Source organism: Stylophora pistillata, chromosome 7 (genome assembly GCF_964205215.1).
Source record: "Stylophora pistillata chromosome 7, jaStyPist1.2, whole genome shotgun sequence".
NCBI classification, from domain to species: Eukaryota; Metazoa; Cnidaria; class Anthozoa; order Scleractinia; family Pocilloporidae; genus Stylophora; species Stylophora pistillata.
The window spans coordinates 9,029,275-9,056,385 of record NC_142525.1 but is presented as its reverse complement, the minus strand read 5'-3'; the positions used below and the strand labels follow the sequence as shown (position 1 = coordinate 9,056,385).

Below are 27,111 nucleotides of genomic sequence, written 5' to 3'. Positions count from 1 at the left end.
CCTTAAACTTTAGGTTCTTTGGTTGAAATACGATTTCATTTCATAGGAACTTCTGGTGTTCATGGTTTTCTGAGATTTTACTGGAAATTTGCATCCTGTTTGAGTGCGTGATTTACAGTTAAGGTACTTCTTAATTTTTTTAATCGACGATAGGCAACTGAAGAAGCACTAGGTCTAAAGAGTTGCTTGCTTGTTTCGTCAGTACACGCGTTGCCAAGATTGACTGGAGATGCTTTTAAAAAAACTATTTCACTCTGTCACTTAGAAAAATGAAAGAGTTATTCAACTGGGCACCCTTTTTATTTCTATTCAACTGATATAGATCTCACTAGTCATTAAAGTGCTTTTTGATCCACTCAACAGATTATATCTAATTTCCTTTCGCATGATATTGTTCAGATTTCTTCGCTGCATGGTCTATTGCACAACTTTGGTTTACTCTGAAACTGGCTCAAACTTAAACCATCCGTACTCAAAGTTTGCAACAAAGTCACCGATACACCAGGGCACATTTGGTGGACTGGGACAAACGCAGGCGAATGGTCGTGGACTCCAATCCTGAAATGCCGGTCCGGTGTAACTCCCAATCGGTCTGTAGGCCAGGCAGAGATTCTGCCCTTGCCAATCATCATAGGTGAACCCGTCATTCTTGACCTTCAGCTTAAAGAACGTGTGTAACATGAGCTCACTCGGCATCTGTTGTGTCAGGTATTCGAAGTTGAACTTCTTGTTGGGATAGTTAGAGTTGCAAGGTAACACTTTAAAGCCGGTGGAAAGATCACTATTTCCAGGCTCAATCAGGAAGAGACATTTGCTGCTGTCATCTTTGGGACGGAGGGTGTTGTCACTATTAAGTTTCCAAAGCTGATTATGATTATCGGTACAAGCGCGGGCATATGGTGTGGTTTCTGATCCTAAGTTGGTCAAACACCTGCATTTCAACAAGAATTGAAAGGTCGATTTTTTTAATAGGTGTTTAGGCACTATTTTTATTAAAAAGGAGATATGTTTGCGAAGAAGAATACATCAAGATTCGTTTGTTTCAAATCGCTGATTGAGAAATGTTTAATCGAAGGAATGCTAGGTAGAGTTATCAATTCGCTTAACGTGGTATCAATCCTGACAAAACCATATCGTCTCGCTGTACATGATTTTAAATGGTTCATCAAATGAATTAAAAGGGTAAATTAAGCCTGGTGGAACTTTGAAAAGATTCTATTGATTTTCAATAAAGCTTCTTTCTGGAAAGCGAATTACTACACCCCGTTTGTTTCCGATGAAACCTGTCTAGGATAAACCGGGTATTTTACCGCTAGCTCATCTAGTTAACAAAATAGCAAATAATTGATCCACAAAGCATGATCCAAACAAAAGTACTCTTTTCTCACATACCTTTCGTATTTATCCTCCTCCCTCTCGCCCAAGTTATTGTAGGTGACATTACTGTAAGTGTGTGACCACCGTATTCTTCCATACGCTGGGGTACCTAAGAGCGCCGAATTTATCGATCAAAAGCAATTTACGTTGGGAAATATGTAGACAGGTTGATGTCCAACTGTCCCTTGTTAGGAAAAGCTGACCTCGATCGATCTGTCACGATATTTCATTGGAAACAAATGAGATTGAGCCGGATGCTCTTGACTTAGGGGGGGGGGGGGAGGAAACTTTTGAAATTGTGGTCAACTTGAATCAGGTCGTTCAGCAATTAGACAACCGTGTGCAGACAAATTGTGTGCAGTTTTTCCTGACTAGCTAATAGGGGATCATTAAGGTGAGCTATACACCTGGGCCTCTCTTAAAGGAATCTTTGGGGATACCCCAACTAAAATATAGAGGTTTAAACCATTCAAAAATTATGAAGAGAATAGATATATATACTTCTGAAGCCAGTGCAAAAATAAATAATATCATGCTAAGGTATAGAAAAGGGTTACAAATATTATCAATTCTGATAACTTTTTGAAGACTTCAGGTTTTGATGCTTTTAAAAATCTCTTGAGACTAAATCAGAGAAAGTTTATCTAAATTCAGGCAGATATCAAACAAAAGGCTACCCCGTTTACCTGCCGTCTCGTCATAACGACAATATATCAAAATAAGTAGATATAATGACAGAGGTGGTATGTGAGGGGCTAAAGTTTGCTTAGGAATGGTATAACAAGGTGGGTAGGGGCTACCTAGCTTGGGAAAATCTCAAGTAGATATCCTTTCTCCATCAAACTTACTCACCTTGATGGTCGATCATTCTCGTAAAAGCTCGAGCTATGGCAGGATCTTCGCATTGAGCCACATTTCTCATCTTGTTATCGACACTATTTAACTCTACAGTTTGCCTGTACTCGTTGTCTTCATACTTTTTATAGATGTGGCTCTTCCAAACGGCATAACCGTTCGCCTCAAGCAATCGAATCCTTGCGATAAAATTCATGAGATCGGTCAAAGTGCCAGTTCCTTGTTCTCCGCTCTTCCAGGCGTAACCCTCGAACAGGTCATACGTGTTCAGAATGGGGTCACAGATGTTTTCAAGGAGAAGAATTAGAGCTCCCTTTAATGCAACGAAGTGGTCTTCAACCTATATGCGAAAGGAATATTCAAATCAAGTACTTTTCTATAAAATGTTGCAACTTCAGCCTTGGCAAGATCAGGACGATTTATCAAAAACACTGATAGTGGTCTGGCGGTTTGAAACTATCGGATTGTATTGCATTTTCTCGTAGACGCACCCTATTTACTCTTTTTTTGAGAGAAAGTAATGCGGGATTCTGAGACAAGTGTTGAATCGAAATGGCTGGCATAAACTTGCGATTCGCATAGGAAGCAGTGCAAAATAGCTCAGCGGGGTAAAATGCGTTTTCCTTAACATATTTTTAAAGGATAAGTGAGAACATAGGATAGCCTTAAAAGCATACTAGTAGTTTGATAGTCTGGCAGATACTGAAATACAAAAAATACACCGAATATCCTAAAGAACCTTTAACCAGGAGGTAAGAATTTGTGACAACATGACTCAAGTTCTTTTAAGGTTAATGATAAGGCCAATGCAAATCTCATGAGTCGGACGAAGGTTTTTAAACGTAACAAAATCAATACAACCAGTTTTTACGATTTTTATGGTAGCCTTCAATAAAAGGCAACACAGAGCAACTTATCTCAAAGCTACTCTTCGAGCAAACTCACATCATCAAACCATTTTTGTCTTCTTTGTTGCATCAAGTCTTGGTTAGGATTTTGCTTATATGTCTTGGTTGCTTCCAAGTATTCCTTTTGCAAGTTGTCGATAATTCTTAAGGTTCCAATCTGATTGGCGACGACAGTTAGGATCTGAGTGTATTCAGATCCAGCGAGGAGATCCTGGAATCCCACTGAAGAATAAAACAGATTTACCTTTAAGTTCGAAATTGGACGTAAAATAAATACACGAACAGGTGGAGTACTGAGGGGATCGAAATTTGGTTGTCCTTGCTGTCAATCATCGGTTTGCTTTTATTATCAAATTGCGCCTCTCTTCCCAGAATTTAAAAACGGCTGCTTTTAACAAATCCGAAAAATTCCTGTAGGAAGTGAAAGGGGCGGGGTCGGTCTTTAAAAATTGTCAACATCCTCGCCCTGGAGCCGTTTACAAACCATTATGTTCCTGGTATTATATAAAATTAAGAAAATAATTTGAAGTGAAATATAAATGTAAAAAATGTAGAGGTAGTCAGAAATTAAAGGGAACACAATGAGGGGTTAAACACTTCATTCGTTTTTCACAACACGCATCCCGTTCAAGCAAATAGAGAGGCTGAAGTCAAAGCTGTAGATTGATAGCAAAAACCCTCCTGTTCATGGTCCATAGAGATCTGTTACTTCCGTATATTCAGTTTGACATTTGCTATTGGCCTTAGACGTCGACCTACTTAATCTCTCTGATGAGAAATTGAAGAACAAACCCAGCAGAAACCATAACTTCTTACCATTTAGTGAGATAACCAGTACAGGGATCGGGTGCGAAGTTACAACTATAACCTGTGAATCTTACCTGTGGCTATTTGGTTATGTAAGCTAAGTTGTCAACTAATGTCAATTAACGTTTCGAGGCTAACGCTCGAAACGTCAGCTTTTTAACCGTCACGGTGGCAAATTTGAAATTTCAACTTAGTTGATATAACCAAATTACATGATTAGCCCCACCGACGCAGCACCAGTTTCTTTAGAAACTTTCAGCTTTTATTCACTTACCTGTGGCTAGCTCACTAACCGCATCTCTGAGACCAAGTTTTAGAAAAGCATGACACTCAAGAGACTACCAAATCATAACTTATGAGATTCCAAAACTCTCATCACTGACATCATCTCCTACATGCCCAAAAACATCTTTTTTCTAGCTATCTCCTTAAACTCACCGTTAACTTGATCAGCAAGGCCTTCAATTTGCTGTTTGATCTTGTTAAGGTGTTCCACGGTGATCTGACTTCCTCCTTGTGATCCTCCAGTTCCCATGAAGCGGTTAATGTTGTCGAACCATCCAACGACATTATTGCATCTTCCCATGAAGTCTGCAATGTTGTTAAAAACAGTGAACGCAGCCATGATCACTCCAAAGACTCTCTTATGTCCAACCTTAAAAATAAGAGGAAATAAATGCTTATACTGCACGGCCATTTACATTTTTTTTCTGTGAATGAATTGTGAAGAATAGAAGTACGTTGTTTACTTGCATAAAATGAATAACCGTGCTTTCACCTGTTTTGTTTGCAGTGGTTATTTTTTTCAACAATATATTTGTAGCAGTCTTTAAATTACCGTTCAATGATTTTTGCGTAATCCCTGAAATACACAGGTTTGCATTGCGGACCCAGTTGTCCGACTTAACAATAACCAATTAAACCAAAATAATTTAATTGACACGCTTAGTAGATACTAACACGATTTTTGTTTTTTTAACTCAAAGGCCTTTTTTTCTGAATAAAGGCCATGCCAGGGAAGTAAAGTAACGCGTACTGAAAATATCACCTGATGTATTGTAAAATTTGTCCGTTTCTCTGGCAAATGATGGCGATGACGTTTCCCTAGACTCTGGTGAGATTCAGATATTTAACGAGAAGGCCCAACAAAAGAAGGAGCAAGGAAAGACTTTTCATCTTCTTCGAGGATCAGGCTGACTGACTTGGCTTTTATCAATCGGCAGTCTCTGAGTTTTAAGTCACATCACTTCCCCTACTCTATTTTCATTGTAAATCATCAATAATTAATGCAGGGAGAAAATCACGTAATGTCTTACAGGTTGGTATATCAATTAAGTAATGACTTACAGGTTGGTATATCAATTATCCTATTGACGTAATGACGTAATGACTTACAGGTTGGTATATCAATTAAGTAATTTTATCTGGTATTATTCTCGATCTCAGATCAGCCGCCCCCTTCCCGTATTTTGGAATAATTTCTGCTCGTATATTAGGACCTAGTAATTTTTCACTGTTCTTTTTGGTGGAGATGTAAATATATGCCCTATGGGTAATAATGAACTCCATTCGCGAGCAATAACGCCATAGACGGACTTGCCTAGATGATTGAAGGATTGACAACCATATCGAAAATAAATCATTGTTCAATTTGGTATTTGACAGGGTGACGAACGTAAGCCGGCTGTAACAAAGATTTTTTTTTATTTTCCCAACCATAAATGCATGATAAATGTCCTCCATTTTGATGAAAAAGTTAAAATACTATTTAAAAAAAAAACAAACAAACAAAAAAAAATAATATATTGGTGTCATCTTTATGTCAGCGATAAATGGGAGCATCGGTGATGCGATAATTATAGTAAAGTACAGATAAACGTCATTATTTTTTTAATATAGAACATTTATTCTTCTCGATGACTTTTACCTGTACGTGAATATCAGGACCTGTGCTGATGATCATAAGAAAAAGTCGTACATATATCATTCGAAAGGAAAAGTGTAATGGAAAGTAAGGTGCTTATATGTTGGAATGATCAGATACTTTTTCACCGGTACCAATAATACATAATTAGACTTAAAGTCATCTTTAGCAATAGATCATTTTCATAATTTTAAAGTCATCTTTAGCAATAGATTCATAATCTCTTGTCCTTAAGCATCGTCTGTCTAGATCAATGTTTTGAATGAAATTTTGAGTGAATTTTGCAATTTTTTGTTTCATAGTTAAAAATTTCGAACTGTCAGATGAAATATATTGTTGACATGGTACAACCTTTTTACATAGTTGCTGTGCCATGACAGGTAAGGTAATCTACGAACCTGTAAAAAACTGGTGTTTACCGGTGGTTTCTCTCCCTCTTCCAAAAATCGATTTCGTCACTTTTTCCTAAACATTTCACACAATTTAAACCATGTTTCCCAACCAAAATGACGCATAACTTTTACCTTTCTCTTGCCTCTCTACCATAACGGTTTGTAAAACTTCCTGTGGGTAAGAGTGGTTAGTGAAGTAACATCATGGAAGGTGGTGTTCGTTAGAATTTTGAAACTGTAGTATCTCATTCCAAGTGGACCTTCTCTTCTCTAATTCACGTTCGATCGCAAATATTTCCTTATTGGATTGTTGCGTGCTCGTATTTGACAGGAAATAAACCTTTGTTGTTGGCACTTTTGCAGGTTATCATTTTGTGTGACAATTTCTTTGTACCAAGCGTAAACGCCATCGAAAAAAATCTTGCAATTTCAATTCAAAAAGACAGAACACTGGCATGAACGATTTACTTTGCAAGAGTAGTCGGTCAGGTATTTTACACCGGGTAATTAAAAGCAGCAGGAAATTCTTTTGATTACCTTTTCATGAGCAGAGTTAACAATAGAGCTTAAGTTCCCAAGGACAACATGGTTTCGGTGAGGCCATGCTTTGTATAGACGAGAATCAGATTTTAAAATAAGTGCACCAACCAACATTGCTAGCACATAGAGAGACCTCATTCTTCTTCAACCGGCGATTGACAATTGATTGTTGGCTAAAGAGTTACTTAACATAAATAAATATCATCTTTTGTTCTACAAAAGGGTGTATAAATCAACTCGCAATCATTGAGGTTGAAGCGTACCTCAGATAACACCTCTTGTAGACAAGCGTTTCTTTCTTGCAAAATTGAAGTTGAGTGTATGTTGTAAAACCTTCTGAATCTTACAATAAACTATTTATCTTTACAAAACTCTAAAGCACCTTTGGACTCGACAACGTAACTGCATTTTATTACATAGGGCAAACTTGCGAATAAACAAAATTGCGAAAAGATACTCACAGGTACATCTAAACTGTATGTGTAACTTAATAAATTGTCTGAAATGATCTATTTCCAAATTTTTGTAATGCAGGCTTAATTTGAGGACTTTCATTCGTAGTCTTTCGTATACGAACAATTTGCTTTCAAAAAAATTTTTCGTTCTTTTGGCTACAAGCAGATCTCAAAGAAAATACCGAGTAACCAAAACAAAACAAAAAAACCGATGGACTGCATGCGCAACCGATGAATGTCGATGAGCTAGTAAGTCGGCTGTTCTGTCCAAGTCTTCAAGAATCCTGTTGTTTTTGTACGAGACGTTTCCAACATCCATTTTTTCGATTTATTGCAGGTATATGTAAGCCATCTCGAGAACACGCCTTCGGAAATTGTTCCCTTCTTGCTAAAAATAATCTCAATTTTGGTGGTTTTTTAGGCAGAGAAGATCGAGCGCTCTACACCGGTGGAAGAAAAACAGCAATCTGACTTGCCAGGTTATGTTAATTTCCCAGGCAAAAGCGTATATTTAGAGAGAACCTACGAAGAGAGGACCTCCGAAAAAAGAAAAAAAAAAATGAGCAAAGACATGGGGCGCCAAGGTTAGTGAAAGTCTGCGATGCTTTTTTGTTTTTTTATTTTCTGGCAACGACGATGAGAATATTTATCATTTTTGCCTCGTGTTTTAGTAGAATTTTCAATGTCTTCTCACAGCTAAAAATGGTATTAGTTAGATTAAGCACCGCGAAAACGGCGAACGCTGAACGTCGGCTAGCCATTTGTCATTTGCCGTTCCGTCCGCGATGTTCGGCTGTTTAAGCTTCCCGACGACAAGGCAGAACAAATGTTCCCGGTCGCCATTCACTGCGACTAGAAATAATGGATACAAAGAAGTAATGCATTTTCCGCTTGAATTTGAACTCTATTAGCTTTACAAGCAGTTCATATATAAGTAAGATGATAAACGAAGTTTAGCTATAAAAACAAGTGATCAAAATGTAGAAATAGTCGGTAAAAATGGGTTGCAAATACTCACGTTTTCGCGTTCCCTACGAACGGGAAAAATGTCCTCCTCGAGTAGAAACGACGGCCGGCAAACGGCAAACGCGGGAAATGTCAGGTCACGTGACCCTCTCTGCCGTTTGCGGGAAAATAATACGTGGTGCTTAATCTCTCTCATGATTTAATTACTACGGAATAAAAAAAAAGAAAAAAAAAAAAAAAACAGGTATTCCAAATCGACAAAGAAAGTTATTAAGCATAAATACATTTACAAACAACACATATATTCCGTAAAGACCTTGCTAAATGCTGTCTTTCACAATTAAAATAGTAATCTGACACTGTTTCTTACGTCGTAACTATATCAATCACTGAAGTTCATTGTTTCAATCTTATTTTGCTCAGCTTTGATTGAATGCAACTCCACGGCTGTGAATAGTACATCTTCGAATCCAGTTCTCACGACAGCATATAGGTGACGCATGCTCAATCGAACTCATTCCCTGAAGAAGACTTGTATATAGTATGCAGTCGAAACATCGTAAGACAAACAACTATAGTTCTCTTTTCAAGTGTTATTTACCACGATTACTAACCACAAACTGTTTTGCGATATAAGGTGTTACAATCCTACTCCTTTGGTGATGCAAACCACCTTTTTCGTTATGTTTGGTGATAAAAAGTGTATTGCATTTCTGTTGTAAAATGTGTGCCTGTTCTAATTTATTAAATCTTCCCTATTAGATCCTTAACCGGAATTAAATCGATTGGTAATTTGTAAAATTATTACGATCAATGCTTGATACTCTTTTTACTTTTTATCACAAGGGGAAAATATTCCTTGCAATCTAGAATATGAAAAAAAAGGACAAGAAATAGTGTAAAATCGTGCGTAATGCATATTTACATGTAGATATAGCTTTTTTTCTTTTGGATCTCATGGTTACATTAAATTGTTTTAAGAGGCACACGAAGAAAACAGAGTTCAGTGCAATTCTTTTTGCACCATCTATTTCAAGGAAAGAGGTTACAGATTGGAAAAGGCTTCTATGAAATTGTTACATTATTAAAAAAACTGCACTGTTCTATATCAATTTATATGCTGAGACATGGCTTATATTAGTTACTTTCTAGGAAACGTAAATGATCATGAATAACCACGCTTATGCTGGGTCATAGCTCTTATTCAAGCAAAGGGGCGTTTTAAACTTTAAAAAGTTGGAAGTCTTGTTTTACTAATAACAAACTACGGCTGAATCTTGGCTGTGACTGCAGTAGCCAAATCCTTCCTGGGTGAATGGACAATCAAATAGTGAGCTCTCTGATCCTTGGCAGTTGATGCGATCTCTCCATATGGGACCCGATCCTTGACCGTATGTTGCACTAACGTTAACATAGGAAGCTCCGGTGAAGTTAAGCTGCCGACACGCCACGTTTGCATCATTCATATCCCATGAAACATCGCAAATTGTTCCCCAGAGCCCGTTATGGAACACTTCAACACGACCGTACCTCGCCCCACCATTCACCAAACGAATTGGAAGAGAATCATATGAACATGTTACACTAGCATCTTGACTATGAGTACAGTTTTCATGTGTACCCCATCCTCCGTGTCCACAGCCGGAGATCAAAGACTCATTTCCAAAGCAAGCTACGTCATTCATCCATATTGGACCGATTCCTAGGCCATGACTGGCACCACTAAAGGCTTGGGAAGCCCGGTCGAAGCCAATTTGCTTGCACGACACCAGGGCATCGTCGATGTCCCATCCATTGTCACAAACTGTGCCCCACTGATTATCAAAAAAGACTTCTATCCTTCCACTGGATGCGTTGTGACCGGCTATACGCAGTGCACCATCTGTTAAAGCTAAGAGAGAAAAGAGGTCTCGATATGTAAACTAATTTATGATTATGAATTTATTAACACATCCATAAACTCTCCGATTGGTTAGGGGGAAGTGCTTAATGTTTTTTTGATCCTTCAGTGAGCTGCTTTGTAGAAGGTTGCAAAAGTTTTTTTTCGTTTTCGTGAAGTTCGTTTGGTTTCTCAAGCTGTCGGTTGCTGTATTCTAGTAAAGCTTTCTCGTTGGCTGGGGAAAAGATGTGATTTAGACAAAAATGGTGCAGATTGTAAATAAATCGCATAAATAGAACCATTCATATTACAAGGATCACCAGTTACTTCCAAATGGAATGATGTACGTAAAGTAGTAAATCAGCTTTAATCAGTTCTGCGTCGATGATCCATTGAGTTTATTACTTGCTCGTTGATAAACCAAAGCAGTTCCTTAGCTCAGAAACTTAACGGTTAGAATTTTTGAAGCTTTTCCAAAACTTAAGTTTTTTAACCCTGGCAGAAGATAAACCGGATCAACTCGCCCACAGCGGAGTTAGAGATTGGACAAAAGGATTAATGAACGGGTGTTAGTGTAGATATTCTCACGATTTCGTGAGAATTTTTCTACCACATATGTAAAACAAGGTCATTTTTCGAAGGTCAATTTTCGAGGTCCTCTCATCAGGTCATTTTTTTCCAAGGTCAATCAGATAATGTAGATTTCGTTCGGAATTAAGATAATTTCGGAATAAAAACATTATTCTGGAGAACGGAGATGATCCGCCGAAAACGAGTTTCCTAATTCAATGGTTTGTGAAATGCTTTGATAATTAATACTTGTATTCTTGAGACATACTAAGGAAATTAATCGTACCTGAGGTTTTGGTTTTAGGGCAATTAATCGAGAAGGGAAACATTTTTTACCTTTGGAAATAGTCTGAAGAGCTATGTATGCTCATTTTATTCTTATTTACGAAGCAATGGCTGAATTAAAAGGCGTCATACCTCGGAAACGTGCACGAAATCCAGTTCTAATTACTGAATGATCGGTTTTAAACCGTAGGAAAAGTTTTTTGGACGAACTTGTAACCGGGGAAGGAGTGGATGATCCATTAATTCGATCAATCAAAGGAGCGGAGAGTGATCCACCGTCGTAAATTTCCACATAATCGTGCTTTGCTTCCAGATCGAAATGAATAAAGACAAGTTCTATTCGTGTATTTGAAGATAGCTTCCAGTGGCAGTCCATATCATCATGGTAGGAAGATCCAATCTGATTCGACTCGATGATAACATCCCCATTAAGGAGTGGCCAAACTGTTGAGTTCTCACAGGAACGATTAACTGCCACTGTGACTGCCGTAGGAATAAAAAATGAACAGCGGTCAAATTGAGTTTATTACATTTGCGGTGTACAAACCAAAATCTTCTACGTCGTACTGTTTCTTTGATCAATGATTATGATTGCAATTTTATTACAAAAGGTATATTTAAGAGGCCTTTTGGCCAGCCATTGATTTGGTTAATGAGCTCATCTCTTATAGTTTTTGTGCTTCATCCATTATTTGGCCCCAAGTCGAGCTGGAGTTCGGAAAAGGAAAAGTGTAGAATCCGTAACGATGCAAGGGACGCGCTTAGAAGTGCCAGCCATTCCCCTAACCTTGATTCAACCTAACTCACCTATTTCACATCGGGATCCTTCAAAACCTGCTGGACAAATGCACTTGAAGCCATCAACATGGTCAGAACAGGTTCCATTATTACTGCAAGGATGTTTCGCGCAGCCATCAATGTCTATTTGAACTAAGAAAAGGTGATATGATTAAAAAAAAGGGCTGTAAAATGTTGAACTAGGGAGTCCGATCTAAGTTCCAGTGCACACTGTGGAATTTACCAGCTTAAATAATTCTTTGAATTTGCCTGGCGTAGTTCTGAGATTATTCCTTATTCCCTTACAATTTCACTCTTGAGAGAAGACATCCTCTGTTATATCAAGTGGCTTTTACACAGTTAGGAATGCTATGCAAAGTGAGTATTATTCTTAACAAATTTAGGCAAGCACCATTGCTTTCGAAACTAACAGTTCTGCTAAGAAAAAAATTGTCTCCTTCGGTCAAGGCTTGCTTGTTGTTTTTGTGCTGTTTTGTTTTAATATGAGTTAATCTTTTACCCTAGGACGCACATGCATACTCATACCCCCAACGTAGTACGAGATGGCGGCATGAATTATTAGTGTTCACCACAAGTCAGTAACTTAGAAAATTGCTATTTCTTATTAATGAAAGATGCCAGGAAAAAAAAAAAAAACAACTGCATTTCTTATATGTAAACCGGCACCTTTTGTGCTCATTGATTGTAAAGCGTTGTTGAATCTCATGGGATACCACAAGGACTCTGAAGGCGGGTTTCATTAGACCAAAATGTCTAGAAATTTGGGTTCAAATTCAAAAGGAGCAGAAACTGCTGGTCAAGCTGTCGAGGTTGTCCATTTTTCTGGAAACTTGGAAATTCACTTAAGATAATTACTTCATCATTGTCTTCGAGCATATCTTCGAGTAAATAGCAATCATCGAATAGCTCAAAAGCTAAAAAAAGTGACCCTAGATTCTCCATTTCAAATCTTGAGAGGAATTGCGCCCGCGTGGGAATGGAACATGAAATTAAAAAATACGACACGCGAAAATTTAGGAAATTCAATGCGAAAATTTTGATAAAGTGGAACGCGCCCTTAGTAATTTTGAAAGACACATGCGAGTGGCCGTTATTTTTTCGAAGCGTTGCGCTTTTGTAAATTTGGCTACCCTAAATTTTTAAATTGGCAGTTCGCATTTTCGCGTGTGTTCAAAATAAATTCAGCGATCGAATATCACTCATTATCAGGGCGTTGTGATGCACTATTAGATGCCAGAAAGTCAAAAGAAAACTTTGGAAGAGGGAAATGAATAATGCATACCTGTTTCGCAGTTACTTCCCGTGTACTTTTCCGTGCAGACACACACGTAACTGTCCCTCTCGTAATTTGAACGGCAGCTGCCGTTGTTTTGACATGGCTTGTTTAAGCACGGAGACTGAAGAACAAAAATAGGGAAAGCGGAGGAGTTCTTTAGGGCGATGTGTGCGTGCTACCTTGACACACGTTAAGATTTAAGATAGAACAGTTATTTACCAAAGGTTAGGTTAGTAGTGGTGAATATTTACCGAGCCGCAAGGCGGCTTGGTAAATATTTACACTTTTATCATCACTGAGGTGAATAATTGATTTATCACACACCACACAATACCCGAAAAAAAATTTATTTCTCCCAATAAACCAAAAAATGATTGGAACTTTGACTCACGACATCGATTTTATCTCATGGAGTGCTCAGAGGAGAAGACTACAAATTACTTCCGAACTGGCCAATCAGCGCGCGCGAAAAGTGCTATCCACCTGTGTGGTATATTTCAACTGTGCATGCTCTTTCGATAAATTCCCTTTCGGTCAAGAACATTTATCTGTCAGTCACTACAGCTTAGGTTTTTCAAAACTTATGAAATTGATTGTGAGACTCAGTTGCTTCATCGCGTTGGTCACGAAGGTAATTCTCATGGAGTAGCCTGTGATAATTAAAGTAGCCTGGAAATATCGTCTTGAAATAGTCAATTTATTCATAACTGATCCGTTTAAAACCAGGGAATTTTGCTCTTCTTCGTCAGCCCTATTATATTTGCTTTTTTTACGAGATGCAATCATCGCTGCAAGATACGTGCACTGACATATTCTGGCATACGATTTATACGAAAACAGCAGTAATTCAAAAGGAAGCTTAAGAGTTATACCAAAACGACGATTCTTTATAGTACTCAGATCCTACTTGCCTCAGTTAAGTAAGAAAGAAAATGGAGAACAAAAAAGCAAAACAACAACAGAACAAAAGACCCAGAGAAAGATAACCACCAGTGCATTTTGGTAATATGAGAATCTTGGTGCTAAAACCCGATAACATGTTGCAAAAACTTGAAACGCTGACGTCGACGTTTTGCTTCCAGAAGTTCCTTTAAACGCTTGCCGGGGTTTTCTTAATCAAGGCGATTACAGTACTGAGAAAATCCGACATAGCCCTCCTACACTGGGCATGATCTTTAGGAAAACATCCTCGATTCTCTTAAAATGAATAAGAGATAAAAATTCTTACCCAGATGCTGAAATGATGAAAAAGATGATTGGCAACCAGCTTGTCCGAGTTGTTGAAGATGTCCGAGGGAAGCAGTTCACATAGGATTTTACTATTCATTTCGATAACGGCAGCCAGGTTGAAAGAAAGGCACGAGGGTGTGCTAATACAAGCAAGTCCACAATCCACACTGCTGTGAACATAGTCTACTCCAAGTGCTGTTATGTTCAGGTAGGACAGTATGTGCCCTTGAAATCTGGCAAAAGTGACACCTGTGTGAGCATTTCTCTCTATGCCTTTACCAAGTGCGTCAATAGTCTGGTTGACCTGTTTTGTGATGATCGACAAAAAGGTAAAAAGGTAGAGCAATATTAACAATTAACAATTGCTTCATGCGTCTGCAGGCTTTAGGAGGATGTAAGAGATTTGACTGATTTGGAGAGCTCAAAAGATGCGTAAGAGTGCTCTCAAACTTTCCCAAGTGCCTCATATCTGGATGGACGAACATTCGAGCCATGAAAAAGTTGCTTTATGGTATGTTTGGTGAGAAATTTTCTCTGCTTCTCTTTAATAGGAAAACAAACGCCGCCAGTAAGTGTGTAAAATTGTTTAATGGAGCACCTTCACACCGTTGAAAGTAATATTGTCTAAAACTAGGATAAGGAATCGACCTCGATCGCAATTCAGCTAAGGAGGATGCGTAAAAGAAAAACAGAAAAGTTTTTACCTTTCGTTGTTATTGGAAAGAAAGTTAAGAAGGCCACAACGCTTATGACGTTGAGAGCGACACTAAGATCCATTGCGATGCGCTCTTGGAGAACTTTCATTCAAACAAGCATGCCCACGATAACAACTTATGCCTCGTGTTTAAGTTTTTCACATTTTCCATTGCAGGTGGCGCTCACGTATTCTGTAACACCAAAATGTTTTTTCTTTGGACAGTCCCATATCACTAACTTAATTAAACACAAACTGGACGTTTTTATTCAGTTGCACTCGCTGGGAAATTAACAGCAGTAAATCAATTATCTTTAGCATGTCAACCTTGTATCAAGAGACAAATTCAAATTGGGTGGGAGCCATATAATTATCTAAACTCTTCTTGAATGACAGCTTTGGTGTAGAACGTTGCGACTACAAATTAAACCTAATTATACCTTGTACAAACCAAAAGTCAACAAGAACTTACTCACGATGAACATGAAAATTCTATGCACTGTTTGCGAGCCAGCCAAACCAAATTAAATTAAATATGTAAATTAAAACTTCTTGTTATGAGAATGTCAAAGGGGTGATAGCTTTTACGGCTAACTTTTAAATTTCTTTTTCTTTCTCAGTAAAATTCACCGCGTAAGTAAAAAAAAAAGTAAATGGAAAAAATTGGACATTAGCGCGCCGCGGGGAGCTCTAATTCTGACCCATGCGCCACGTGAGCTCCAGACACGGGTCTTTTCGGGCGTCTTACTCATGGAGTTCCCCCAGCGCAAAAGCCAAAATAAGAGCTCCCCGTGGCGCGCTAACGTCAAAGTTCTTTTTTTTTATTTGTTCGACTCGTACGGCAGATTTCGGCAGACGGAAAGGAGACAAGGAGACTGCTCGTAGTCTAAAAGCATTTTAGCCCACACACATTTATTCACCTTCAAATTTAATATGTAAATCAGTTAAAACTCTGGCTCCGAGGATCTTGATGGCGTGCAAGCTTTTCCGTCTAATGTTCAAAATCTTGGCCATTTCACGGCTAACAGATAATTTCCTTTCTTTACAATTGCAAGGAAAAAGTTACAGTCGACTTCTTTTTCATGACTTACGGTTAAAATTTGTCAGTTTTTTTATGTCTAATGGCTAAAAATGTTTTCATCGCGTTATAGTAAAAAGTTAATCCCATGAAGAACCTCTCCAACTGATATCTCTAAAATACGTTAAATTATATTTAATTCTCGCAAGTTGCAAAGATGATATAAAGCCGAGCTGGGATTTTTCCATTCTGAAACGTGCTCATTGTTGCTAATGTTGAGAATATAAATATGTTTATGTTATGCAAAACTGGAAGGCGAAAACAGTAAGTACGTTTTATTATATGACAGCAGGTGTCATTTTTCGTCCCATTTTCAATTAATATTACTCAGGTTTAATTATCTTAGACCATCTCTTTATCCCCGTCGTAATTCGTCTCTGTTTAAATAATGATACTTTATCGTAAAGGAAGTTATTGTCCATCTCGATGGGTAACAATGTAAATAACTTCTAAACTTAAAGGCAACATTTAGCTTTCAATAAAGACCTTAAAAGGTATCAATTTCAAAACAAGACAAATGACAAATTTGCGATGTAAGGAGTAAACAAACTAAACACAGCTACGAAAAACAGGTGTATTTAGCTAAAACTATCTAGAATTGGAATCAGTCTTCCCTTTTCGACATGTCAGAGGTCTTTCCCCAGTTTTACATGGAAGGGTTACTTGTAATTTGAAGTCCTGACCTCGTACTACAGATCGAAGGCTTAACCAGCAAAATGGACCCAGTCGACCTGATGACCAATGTCTAAAATGTGAATAATTAAAACAAATCTGAGCTGCTTCACACTAAGTTTTGTTTTAAGACTTGTCTAAGTTCATTTTTAGCTTGAATTAACTGAAGGCTGGGTGTTCGCTATTTTCACACCGACATCAGCAGATGCAAATGAAAATTTTGGTGGAACAACAAGAAGAATTTCTGACTGCTACGTATGTAGGTTTTGAAAAATTGTGCCCGTGAGTTACACAAAGTTTTTACAATTTGTGCAAGACCAAAACATTGCAAAACTTGCTTCGTGTTTCCGACCATAGCTTGAAATGCTGAAATACTCTCGGGAGCTTTCGCTGAGCATTTTAGCGGATATTGAATGTGTTGATTATTCACGAATTTTTAACTGCTGGGTATCTAGGTTTTTGAAGAACCATGCCCGTGAGTCAAGGTTCTTATAGTATTCCGAAGCCAAGAGAATTCATCTACAACAAAAGCGAAACACTATTTAGAATCACTTCGCATTTCTAAACAAATATTGAATACTCTCACAGGGTTCACACTTCAATTTCTGTAGAAATTATTCTCTAAGAGTTGACACTGGGATCAGAGTACGAATTTTTTTCTAAGTGTCGAAACATCGAGATTTTATAGTATGCCTAAGGTCGAAAATTTCCTCAACTACAAAGCCAAAATCATAACTAAAATCGCTTGACATTTCTAAACAAAGATCTACAATTAAAAGAAGGATTGGATGAGTTTTTCCGTGAAAATTCTAGAATAATTTCAGACTGCCGGGTATGGAGTATTTTGAAAACACTTCGCTGTTGACGGGTAGCTAGACACTAGCAAAAGGTTAATGTGTGTATGAACTGGAGTAGTACAGGCCAGAATTTTGAATTCCCAGTTTGAAATTTATTCCTTTGCCCATTAGAAATTAATTCCCTCTTTAGTTTGCCTTCAGCATTACAGGTGTGAAATTTATCCCTCTGCCCATTAAATTGCTATTAAGTTTGCATTCAGCATTCCCTGAATATTGAATGATTGTGGGATAACTTCAAATTGAATTGTAAGTACATCCCTCCCTCAAAACTTTTCGACTGCACCCACCCCTCCCTGAGTACTAAAGGTGTGCCTCCCTGCTTATAAAATCGTCCAAAAAATCGTCCAAAAAATCGTCCAAAAAATCGTCCAAAAAATCGTCCAAAAAATCGTCCAAACAATAGTCCAAAAATCGTTGTGAGTTAGCGCTATGTTGGTGTTCCCAGTTGAACACCAACATAGCGGGGGACTCACCGAAAACACTTTAAATTGGCCTGAGACGCTAGGAATCAACAAAGAAAACAACAAGGCAATAAGGTAAGTCCATTTTATATCAAAACAAGACATTTTTTTCTCTCTTTTAAGGCAAACCGATAACATACTATACAAACCTTTATAGATATAAAACGTTGCGCAACACGGTAAGAGTCACGTCCGCTTTTCTAGCAGTGAGTTTGGGCTGCCTGGGAGTCAACATGGTTTTAAAGAAAGCTTCCTTCGGGAAGATGCCGGCAAATATGGCAGTATAGCGATCTTGAGTGATCAGTTTTGTCCTGCTCACCTCTCATGCAGTTTTGAAGCTCTTATTTACTTGACATCTTAGTTTAGAGTCTTCTGCCGTTTTTATTCTCATGAAATCATTTCTTTGTGTTTTCTCCCTTTGCAGGTGGCACTGACGTGTTCTGTTACCCGATCATCATATTTCTTTGGATTGTCCCAAATCACCACAAAATTAACAGCCGCGTAAATTATTTATCTTTAGCATGTCAACCACCGTATCAAGGTACCAACTTGTGTGGGAGCCTCTCTAAACACTCCTTAAATGTATAACAGCTTTAATACAAAACGTTACGACTACAAATTAGATCTAGTTATACCTCGTACAAAGCGAAGGCAAAAAAAAAACTTACTCACGATGAAAACAAAAATTCGATGCAATGTTTCAGAGCCACCCAAACTAAAATTTTCAACCCAGATACATTCATTCACCTTTAATTTAGATATGTAACTTCTTGTTATGAAAATGTCAAAGGGGTGATAGCTTTTACGGCTAACGTTCAAAATTTTTTTCGGTGAATTTCACCGCGTGATTAAAAAAAAATCAATAATAAAAAAATTGACATGAGCGCTGGAGAGCTCTAATTCTGATGTATGCGCCAAGTGAGATCCAGACACTGGCCTTTTCGAGCGCCTGATTCATTCAGCTCCACCAGCGTAAAAGCCAAAATAAGAGCTCCCCGCCGCACGCTAACTTCAATTTTTTTCCATCTAATTTTTTGACCCGTGCGGCAGATTTCGCCGAAAACGAGAGACTGATAGTAGTCTAAAAAATTTTTAGCCCGCATACACTTATTCGCCTTCAAATTTCATATGTAAATCAGTTAAAGCTCTGGCTATGAAGATCTCGATGCGGTTCTAGCTTTTCCGTCTAACGTTCTAAATTTTGGCCATTCAGACGGCTAAGAGATAATTTCTTTTCTTTACAGTCGAAAGGTAGAAACTTACAGTCAACATGATTTTCATGACCCTCTCTAACTGATATCTCTAAAATGCGTTAATTTATTTTCAAATCTTGCAATTTGCAAAGATGATATAAAGACGAGCTGAGATTTCGTGATGCTGAGACGTGCTCATCGTTACTCAGGTTGAGAACATAAATATGCTTATGTTATGTAAAACTGGAAGGCGAAAACAGGTAGTGTGTTTCTTTATATGTGAACAGGTGTCGTTTTTCGTTCCATTTTCAAGTAATATTACTTAAGTCTAAATATCTAAGACTATTTCTTTATCCCAATCGTTCTCCGCCTTTGTTAAAAAATGCTATATCGCAGAGGAAGTTATTGTCCATCTCTGTAGATAACAATGTAAATAACTTCTAAAGGCAACATTTAGTTTTCAATAAAGATTTCAAACGGTATCAATTTGAAAACAAGAAAAATAACAATTTCGCGATATAAGGAGTAAACAAACTAAACACAGCTGCGAAAAACAGGTGTATTTAGCTAATACTACCTATGATTAGAATCAGTCTTCCTTTTCTGACATGTCAGAGATCTCTCCCCAGTCTTACATGGACGAGTTACTTGTAATTTGAAATGCTGATCTCTTACTACAGATCGAACGCGCAACTAGCAAAATGGACCCAGTCGACCTGGCCACCAATGAAGCAAGTGTATAGAATTCAAGATGGCGCCGTTAGAGACAATGAAAGCGAGAAACAAATAACCAAATCATAGAAACGCGGCAGAAAGTTAGTGAAGTATATTAAGAGAGAGAGAAAACTACAATGATTGGATTTACCAGTTGCAAATTCATATATTAATCGGAAGAAAGCAGGTTAATAGTTCTTTTTCTTAACTTAAACCTTTGACAGAGTATGCACAATTATAAGTACCAACTATGCATGTACTTAATTCAAAATCTTAACCAAAGAATATTGCATGCTTCCCTACTTAAATCATGCGGATATCGGAACTTTTTATGGATATGATATATTTTCGAGCAAGAATCGTATACGCCCGGCCAATCGCGCATGATTTTCAATGAAGCATTTAGTGACTAATCACTAATCTGTATCTATTTCGGAAATAGAATAGCTATTCAAAAGCCAAGTATGCAAAGATTTCAATAGAAAACTTGTTCAGCTAGTGTTTTAAAGGGTAGTTCATTCATCAGCATCATTATTATTTGGAGGGAAAAGTTATCGTAACGCTTGATCGTTAATGTTAGGTAATAGCTCTTATTTACCCAAAATGGCATTAAAACGTGCACAAGTTCGAGGTTCAGTTTAACTTATACCACCAGAACACGCCTGAGTCTTCCTGGCGACCTCAATGGCGCCTTTCGAGCCGCTCATAAGGACACTCGAGCAGTGATCTATCCGATCCTTGGAAATATATATCATGATCTTGAAGAGAGGCCTAATTCGCTAATTCGGGGTCGTTGCTGCACTACCATTTAACGAGGAGGCTACAAAGATGATAACTATGACGAAACCGTGAATGTAAAACGAAACTGAACATTAACAATGTCAGGTATCTGCACTTAATGTTTAGTGTGGATTTTATGGTTTGAAAGAATTTTTTTTCAGGAGGCAAAATACGAACGCAGGAGTTAAATAAATGTAATTCAAGGCACCATCTATTGCCAAGAAACAAGTCATAGCTTGGAAAGAGGTAGTCTAAAATGTGTATAATAAAAAAAATCTGAACTGCTTCACACTAAGTTTTGTGTTGAGACTTGTCTAAGTTACTTTCTAGCGTAAATTTACTGAACGCTGGGTGCTCATGTCAGGTTCCGAGTTCATATTCAAGCAAAGGAGCGTTAAAACTTAAACAAAATCAAGTTTCGTGTTTATCAGTAGCAAAGCACGCCTGAGTCTTCGCCGTGATTGCAGTGGTTAAATCCTTCCTGGGTGAAGGGACACTGAAGTAATGAGCTCTCTGATCCCACGCAGTTTATGTGATCTTTCCATATGAGACCCGATCCTTGACCGTCTGCTGCACTGACGCTGACAGAGGAAGCTCCAGTGAAGCCAAGCTGCCGACATGTCACGTTTGCATCATTCATATCCCATGTATCATCGCAAATTGTTCCCCAGACCCCTCCGTCAAACACTTCAACACGACCGTACCTCGCCCCACCATTTACCAAACGAATTGGAAGAGAGTCATATGAACACGTTACACTGGCATCTTGACTATGAGTACAGTTTTCATGGTTACCCCATCCACTGTGTCCACAACTGGATATCGACGACTCATTTCCAAAGCAAGCCAAGTCATTTATCCATATTGGACCGGTTCCTTGGCCATGACTGGCACCGCTAAAGACTTGGGAAACACTGTCGAAGCCAAGTTGCTTGCAAGCCACCAGGCCAGCATCGATATTCCACCCATTGTCACAAATTGTGCCCCACTGATTATTAAAAAAGACCTCCATCCTTCCCGTGAATGGATCATTACCAGTACCAGCTATACGCAATGCACCATCTGCTAAAGCTTTGTACAAAAGAAAAACTCAGTATCAAATGATTTATGATTTGATTGATCTATCAACCAATTCTTCGATTGCTCGATCTTGGATTTCGTTGAAACTATTCTGGGACTGCGTTGGATTGCATCCAAGTATCTGCCTTCCAAGTATTTTGGAACAGATTAAAAGAGAAAGTCTTCAATAGGTCGAGGACGTTATTATGAGGAAGTGCTGAAGGCTGTAGGGGAGAATTCTTTTTCATTTTTATGGACACTATCATTAGCGTTCCATACTTACCTTTCTTCCACAAAATTCTCACACTAAGATGTCAAAAGTCTTTAAGTAATAAACTTTTAGGTTTTTGGACAATTGATCGGAATGGAAATTCATTTGTTTACGTTTGGAAATAGTTTGACATGCTACCTCTGCTCATTTCCTTAAGATTTATGAAACATGCAACAGAAAAGCATCATACCTCGGACACGTGCACGAAATCCAAAAAAAGTGCTCGAAACATCGGTTGTAAACTGAAGGAAAAGTTTGCTGGACGAACTTGTCTCTGGGGAAGGAATAGATGCTCCACTAAATCGACCAATCAGAGGAGCAGAGGATGATTCACCGTCATAAACTTGCACAACATCGTGCCCAGATTCCATTTCGAAAACAAGAAAGGAGAGTTCTATTCTCGCATTCGAAGATATACTCCAACGGCAGTCCATATTGTTATCGTACTTTGTCCCTATCTGATTCGTCTCTATGACAACATCCCCATTAGGGAATTGCCAGACAGGTGATTTGTCGCAGGAGCGACTGACTTCCACTTTGGGAACTGCCATACAAATACGAATTCAAATAGAAGTTAGTACATAATCATTGCATTAGCAGTGTACAAAACAAAATATATTATCTCTTTAATCCATGATTACGCTTTCGATTGAGTTGCAAAAGATATCTTTTGGCAACCTTTATGCTGTCATTGATTTCTTTGAATGAGCTCATGTGGCATAGTTTTATGCTTGTTTTAAGAAATATCAGTAGATTAAACCATCAACTGGGCTTACCTATTTCACATTGGAGCCCACCAAAACCTTTTGGACAAGTGCACCTGAAGCCACCAACATGGTCAGAGCAGGTCCCATTGTTACGGCAAGGACGGTTCGCGCAATCATCGATATCTATTCGAACCAAGAAAGGCGATATTGATTAAAATAGCTGTACAATGTTAACTTGGTGGGTCTGATCTAAGTTATAGTGCACATTAGGGATTCCACTGGCTAGGAAATTTATTGCGTCTACCATATCTTTTTAAATAATTCCCCAGCATTCCATGGTGATAATTTTTGTTCATTATTTTTGTGACCATAAAGGGAACATCATCTGTTTGATCAAATGACTTTTAAAGGGTCAGAAAGGTCTATGCAAATTGGGGATTATTCAAAATAAATAAAATGCAAGTGGTGTTGTTTTCTAAAACTACAGTTTCTTTGATAAAAGAAAGTTGTCGTGTCAGGGCTTGCTTCTTTGTTTATTTCATCTTTTTAATTCTTTTCTGTTTTTCATCTTCTGAAGTTATAAAACAAAGTCACTTAATATAGTTACCCTCTAGAAAAAAAGCTAGTTTTCTTTTCCGCCGTGGGACAATTAATTCTTAGCTCGAATGCGTACTCTCCAAACAATATTGAAGATCATCACTCATAATAAATAGCTATGGACACTTGAGCAGGATTAAGAAATATACTTTTTATTCGCTCGACGAACTTGTATTATCTTATGTTTAATACGTGCACCTGTTTGGGTTTCAAGTCTTTTGCGCGAGGCAGGCCGTCTTTCTGTATCGCGAAAAATGTTACGTTTTTCAAAATATTTTGTTTTCCAAGTAGTCCTAAGTCTCCGGTTTTAACTTCCCTGGAAAACTATTATTTTTCTTTAAATATTTCACTGGCCGTTATTTTTTGGGGCGTTTCAATTATGTTAACCCTATTTTCCCGCATTTTGTATCCGTTCGGCAGCTCGGACTTTTGCTTTTGTACAAATTGAATTCAGTAATCGAATATCATTTAGAGTTCTGGTGTAATCTGAGGGCGATACGATGTAGCATCAGATGGCAGTTAGTTCTAGGAAAAAATTCGAAAGATGGAAATGAATAATGAATGCAAACCGTTGCCCACCTGTTTCGCAGTTACTTCCTGTGTATCCCTCCGCGCAAACACACACATAACTATTCCTCTGGTAATTTGAACGGCAGGTGCCTTTGTTTTGACATGGCTTGTTTAGGCATGGAGACTAAAGACATAAAAGAAGAAAAGCAGAGGAGCTCTAGATGGTGATGTGCGTGCGCCACCTTAACACAGGATAAGATTCAGAATAGTTAACAGTTATTTACCAAAGTTGAGATGACTAATGATGGATATTTACCGAGACGTAAAACGGCGTAATAAATATTCACAATTTCATTAACACCGAGGTGAATAATTGATACATTATTTACCACGAAATAACCAAAAAAAATAGTGTTTTTTTTCTCAGTACACCGAAAAACTGGTCGGAAATTCAACTCTTGAAGCGTGATTTAGTCTCTTAGTCCGCTGAAAGGAAGATACTGGCAAATTACTTCCGAGCGTCGTTGGGCGCGCGCGAAAAGCGCAATTCATCTGAGGGGTACGTGACCTACTAAAACTGACCTGTCAGTTGATTAAAGTTTAAGCTCTTCAAAATTCATGATATTGTTAGTGAAATTCAGCCGCCTCTTAGACACTGATCACGAGTGTAAAACAGCGTAAAAGATTATCGCTGCTTTTTATGAAGTAGCATATACGATGAAGAAAAATAGCCTAAGGAATGTACAATAGTCAAGCTGTTCATGAGTGATCCGTTTGAACACCAATGAGGAGTTTTTCTCTTTTTCATCACCTTTATTGTATATTTGCATTTTATACAAGATGCAACCGTAAGTGCAAGATGCTTAGACCCATATTCTGACATGAGATAGGAAAACACCAAAACAAAGGCTCTTGACTGGTGGTAAAGAGTTGTCTTAACAGGACGATTTCGTATTTACTCAGATCCTACTTGCCTCAGTTAAGTCAGAAAAACAAAGGCTCTGTAATTTGAAAAGCGAATTGAGAGTTATCTAGAAAACAGGATGATTCCCTATTTACTCATATCCTACTTGCCTCATATAAGTCAGAAAAAAGAAAGACACAAAAAGAAACAAAACAAAACAAAACAAAAGACCTACTGAATGGTAACCACCACTTTTGTTAGCCAGCTAAATGTTTGGTATTACGAGAATATATCTTGGTGCTTAAACCCGGCGATAACATGTTGCACAAACTTTAAACGCTGAAGTCGACGTTTTATTCATATTCCCTTTGAAAGCGAGCCGGGGTTTGCTTCATCAAGGCAATTACTGTGAAAAATCGACTCAGAACTCCGAAACCGATCTTTAGAAAAAAGATCTCTTAAAAAAAAGAAAACAGAAGAAAAAAACCAAGGAAAAAATTCTTACCCAGATGCTGAAATGATGAAAGAGGCTATTGGCAACCAGCTTGTCCGAATTGTTGAAGATGTCCGAGCGAAGCAGTTCACATAGGATTTTCCTGTTCAAATCGATGTTGGCAGCCAGGTTGAAAGAAAAGCACGAGGGTGTGTTTATACAAGCAAGTCCACATTCTCTACTGCTGTGGACATAGTCTGTCACAAGTGCTGTTATATTCAGGTAGGAAAGTTTGTGCGCTTTAAACCTGGCAAAAGCGACACCAGTGTGAGCATTTCTCTCTATGCCTTTACCAAGTGCGCCAATAGTCTTTGGTTGACCTGTTTTGTGATGATCGACAAAAAAAAGTGCAAAATAATCAAGAGCAATCTTAACAATTAACAATTGCTACACCTGACAGCAGGCGTTCATTGAGCTCGAAAGATGCGTAAGAGATTCGTAAGATGAATACAAATGGAACTCTAGCTTCTTACGTGCTCTCCAAATATTCCCAAGTGTTTCATACCGCTAGGTGAAAGAACAGTTGAACCCTGAAACAGTTGTTTAATAGCATTACTGGAGACAAATGTTTCCTGCTTCTCTTTAATGGGAAGACAAACGCCATCAGTGTGCAAAATTGGTTGATGGGGCACCTTCACGCCATTGAAAATAAAGTAGGACAAAGAATCGACCTTGAAACACAATTGAGAGAAAAACTGAAAACTCTATACCTTTCGTCGTCACTGGAAAGAAAATCAAGAAAGCCAGAATGCTAGTGATATTCAGAATGACAAGATCCATTGCGATGCGCTCTCGGAGAACTTTCACTGATTCAAACAAGAATGTCCACGACGATAATATTAAGCCTCACGTTTACGCCAAATTACTATGAATACATCAATTTAATTAGTACAAAGACGACAAAAACTGACATATTTATATCCTTCTCTTCATTAATTATTTACCGAGCTTGTGGGAGGAGTCATCGGTCATGATCAGAACCACATCAGAGTCCTGAACATCGTCTAAAAATTGCTTGCCAAGGGAAGTTGACTCATTATTAGTGCAAGCATTTTTCGCAGCGATCTTGTGATCATTTTGTCATTTCCACCTCTCTAACAGTTTCGAATAGGCATTTTCATTTGTTATCTTAGTTTGGACCCCTTTACCGTTTTTCTTTTTACGATTAGTGGGCAGAAAGAGGTCTATTCCTATATTATTTTTCCGTATTTTTCCCCATTACAGGTGGCACTCACGTATTCTGTTACTCGATTATCTTTTTTCTCTGGGCTGTCCCGTATCCCTAAACTGATAAAACATAAACTGGATGCGTGGGGGATAACGGGTATATTTAGCTAAAATCATCTGAAATTAGAGTCAGTCTTCCCTTTCTAACGTGACAAAAATCTCTCCCCAGTCTTACACAAATCCTTGACCAACCTGGAAAGGGTACTTTTAATCTTAAATGCTGACCTCTAATTCACAGATCGAAGGCTCAGCTAGCAAAATGGACCCAGTCAACCTGGTAACGACAGAGCTGAATAACGTATACACATGCGCTAAGTTTTGCCCCCGGAAACACGAATTTTGAGTCGTTGGCATGGTTGATTTCCTACCCTGTTGCTTCGAGGCGTAGTTTTCCTTGCCGCTATACTTTTACAGAGCAACCTCCAAAAACTTGGTACACCCCATAAAAATTTTAAAAATTAATTTCTCCTTAAACCCTCTGGAAAAGGGAAGATGCCTTCGACTAAAACAGAGTTCCTCGGTTTTAAAAGTCAGCCCTTGTTATTTTCCGCTAATTTCGCTACATTTTAGACCAAAGACACTTGAGCCCGCGTTTTGACCGCGTACCCTCTGACGTAATATTTCATTATTCA

The 27,111-nt window shown here is 38.2% G+C and overlaps 2 protein-coding genes across 2 annotated transcripts; both read right to left on the bottom strand.

Moving 5' to 3' along the window:
- Window positions 1–270: 270 nt before the first annotated feature.
- LOC111325507 (uncharacterized) lies at window positions 271–6,558 on the bottom strand. Its single transcript, XM_088728696.1, has 6 exons — window positions 4,996–6,558; window positions 4,386–4,602; window positions 3,178–3,362; window positions 2,230–2,572; window positions 1,393–1,486; window positions 271–931 (listed from the first exon to the last, which is right to left on the bottom strand). Exons 2-6 carry the CDS (start codon window positions 4,570–4,572, stop codon window positions 436–438), a joined length of 1,305 nt encoding a protein of 434 aa, XP_088584822.1. The 5' UTR covers window positions 4,573–4,602; window positions 4,996–6,558; the 3' UTR covers window positions 271–435.
- A 1,947-nt stretch (window positions 6,559–8,505) lies between these two features.
- On the bottom strand, window positions 8,506–26,990 carry LOC111325506 (scavenger receptor cysteine-rich domain-containing protein DMBT1). The gene is made up of 12 exons (XM_088726330.1): window positions 25,963–26,990; window positions 25,265–25,572; window positions 23,925–24,039; window positions 22,818–22,931; window positions 22,232–22,585; window positions 21,147–21,782; window positions 20,889–20,962; window positions 14,261–14,566; window positions 13,039–13,153; window positions 11,766–11,879; window positions 11,091–11,441; window positions 8,506–10,115 (listed from the first exon to the last, which is right to left on the bottom strand). The coding sequence occupies exons 1-12, from the start codon at window positions 26,030–26,032 to the stop codon at window positions 9,478–9,480; spliced, it is 3,195 nt and encodes a 1,064-aa protein (XP_088582456.1). The 5' UTR covers window positions 26,033–26,990; the 3' UTR covers window positions 8,506–9,477.
- Window positions 26,991–27,111: the final 121 nt, after the last annotated feature.

Coding starts and splice junctions, on each gene's coding strand:
- LOC111325507 (XM_088728696.1), bottom strand. CDS start 4,572: ATGGCTGCGTTCACTGTTTTTAACAACATTGCAGACTTCATGGGAAGA. Junction 3,363..4,385: donor CCTTGCTGATCAAGTTAACG/GTGAGTTTAAGG, acceptor TTTATTCTTCAG/TGGGATTCCAGGATCTCCTC. Junction 1,487..2,229: donor GAGAATGATCGACCATCAAG/GTGAGTAAGTTT, acceptor CGGCGCTCTTAG/GTACCCCAGCGTATGGAAGA.
- LOC111325506 (XM_088726330.1), bottom strand. CDS start 26,032: ATGGATCTTGTCATTCTGAATATCACTAGCATTCTGGCTTTCTTGATT. Junction 25,573..25,962: donor CTTTCCAGTGACGACGAAAG/GTATAGAGTTTT, acceptor ATCACAAAACAG/GTCAACCAAAGACTATTGGC. Junction 13,154..14,260: donor TTCATCATTTCAGCATCTGG/GTAAGAATTTTT, acceptor TTTGTTCTTCAG/TCTCCGTGCTTAAACAAGCC.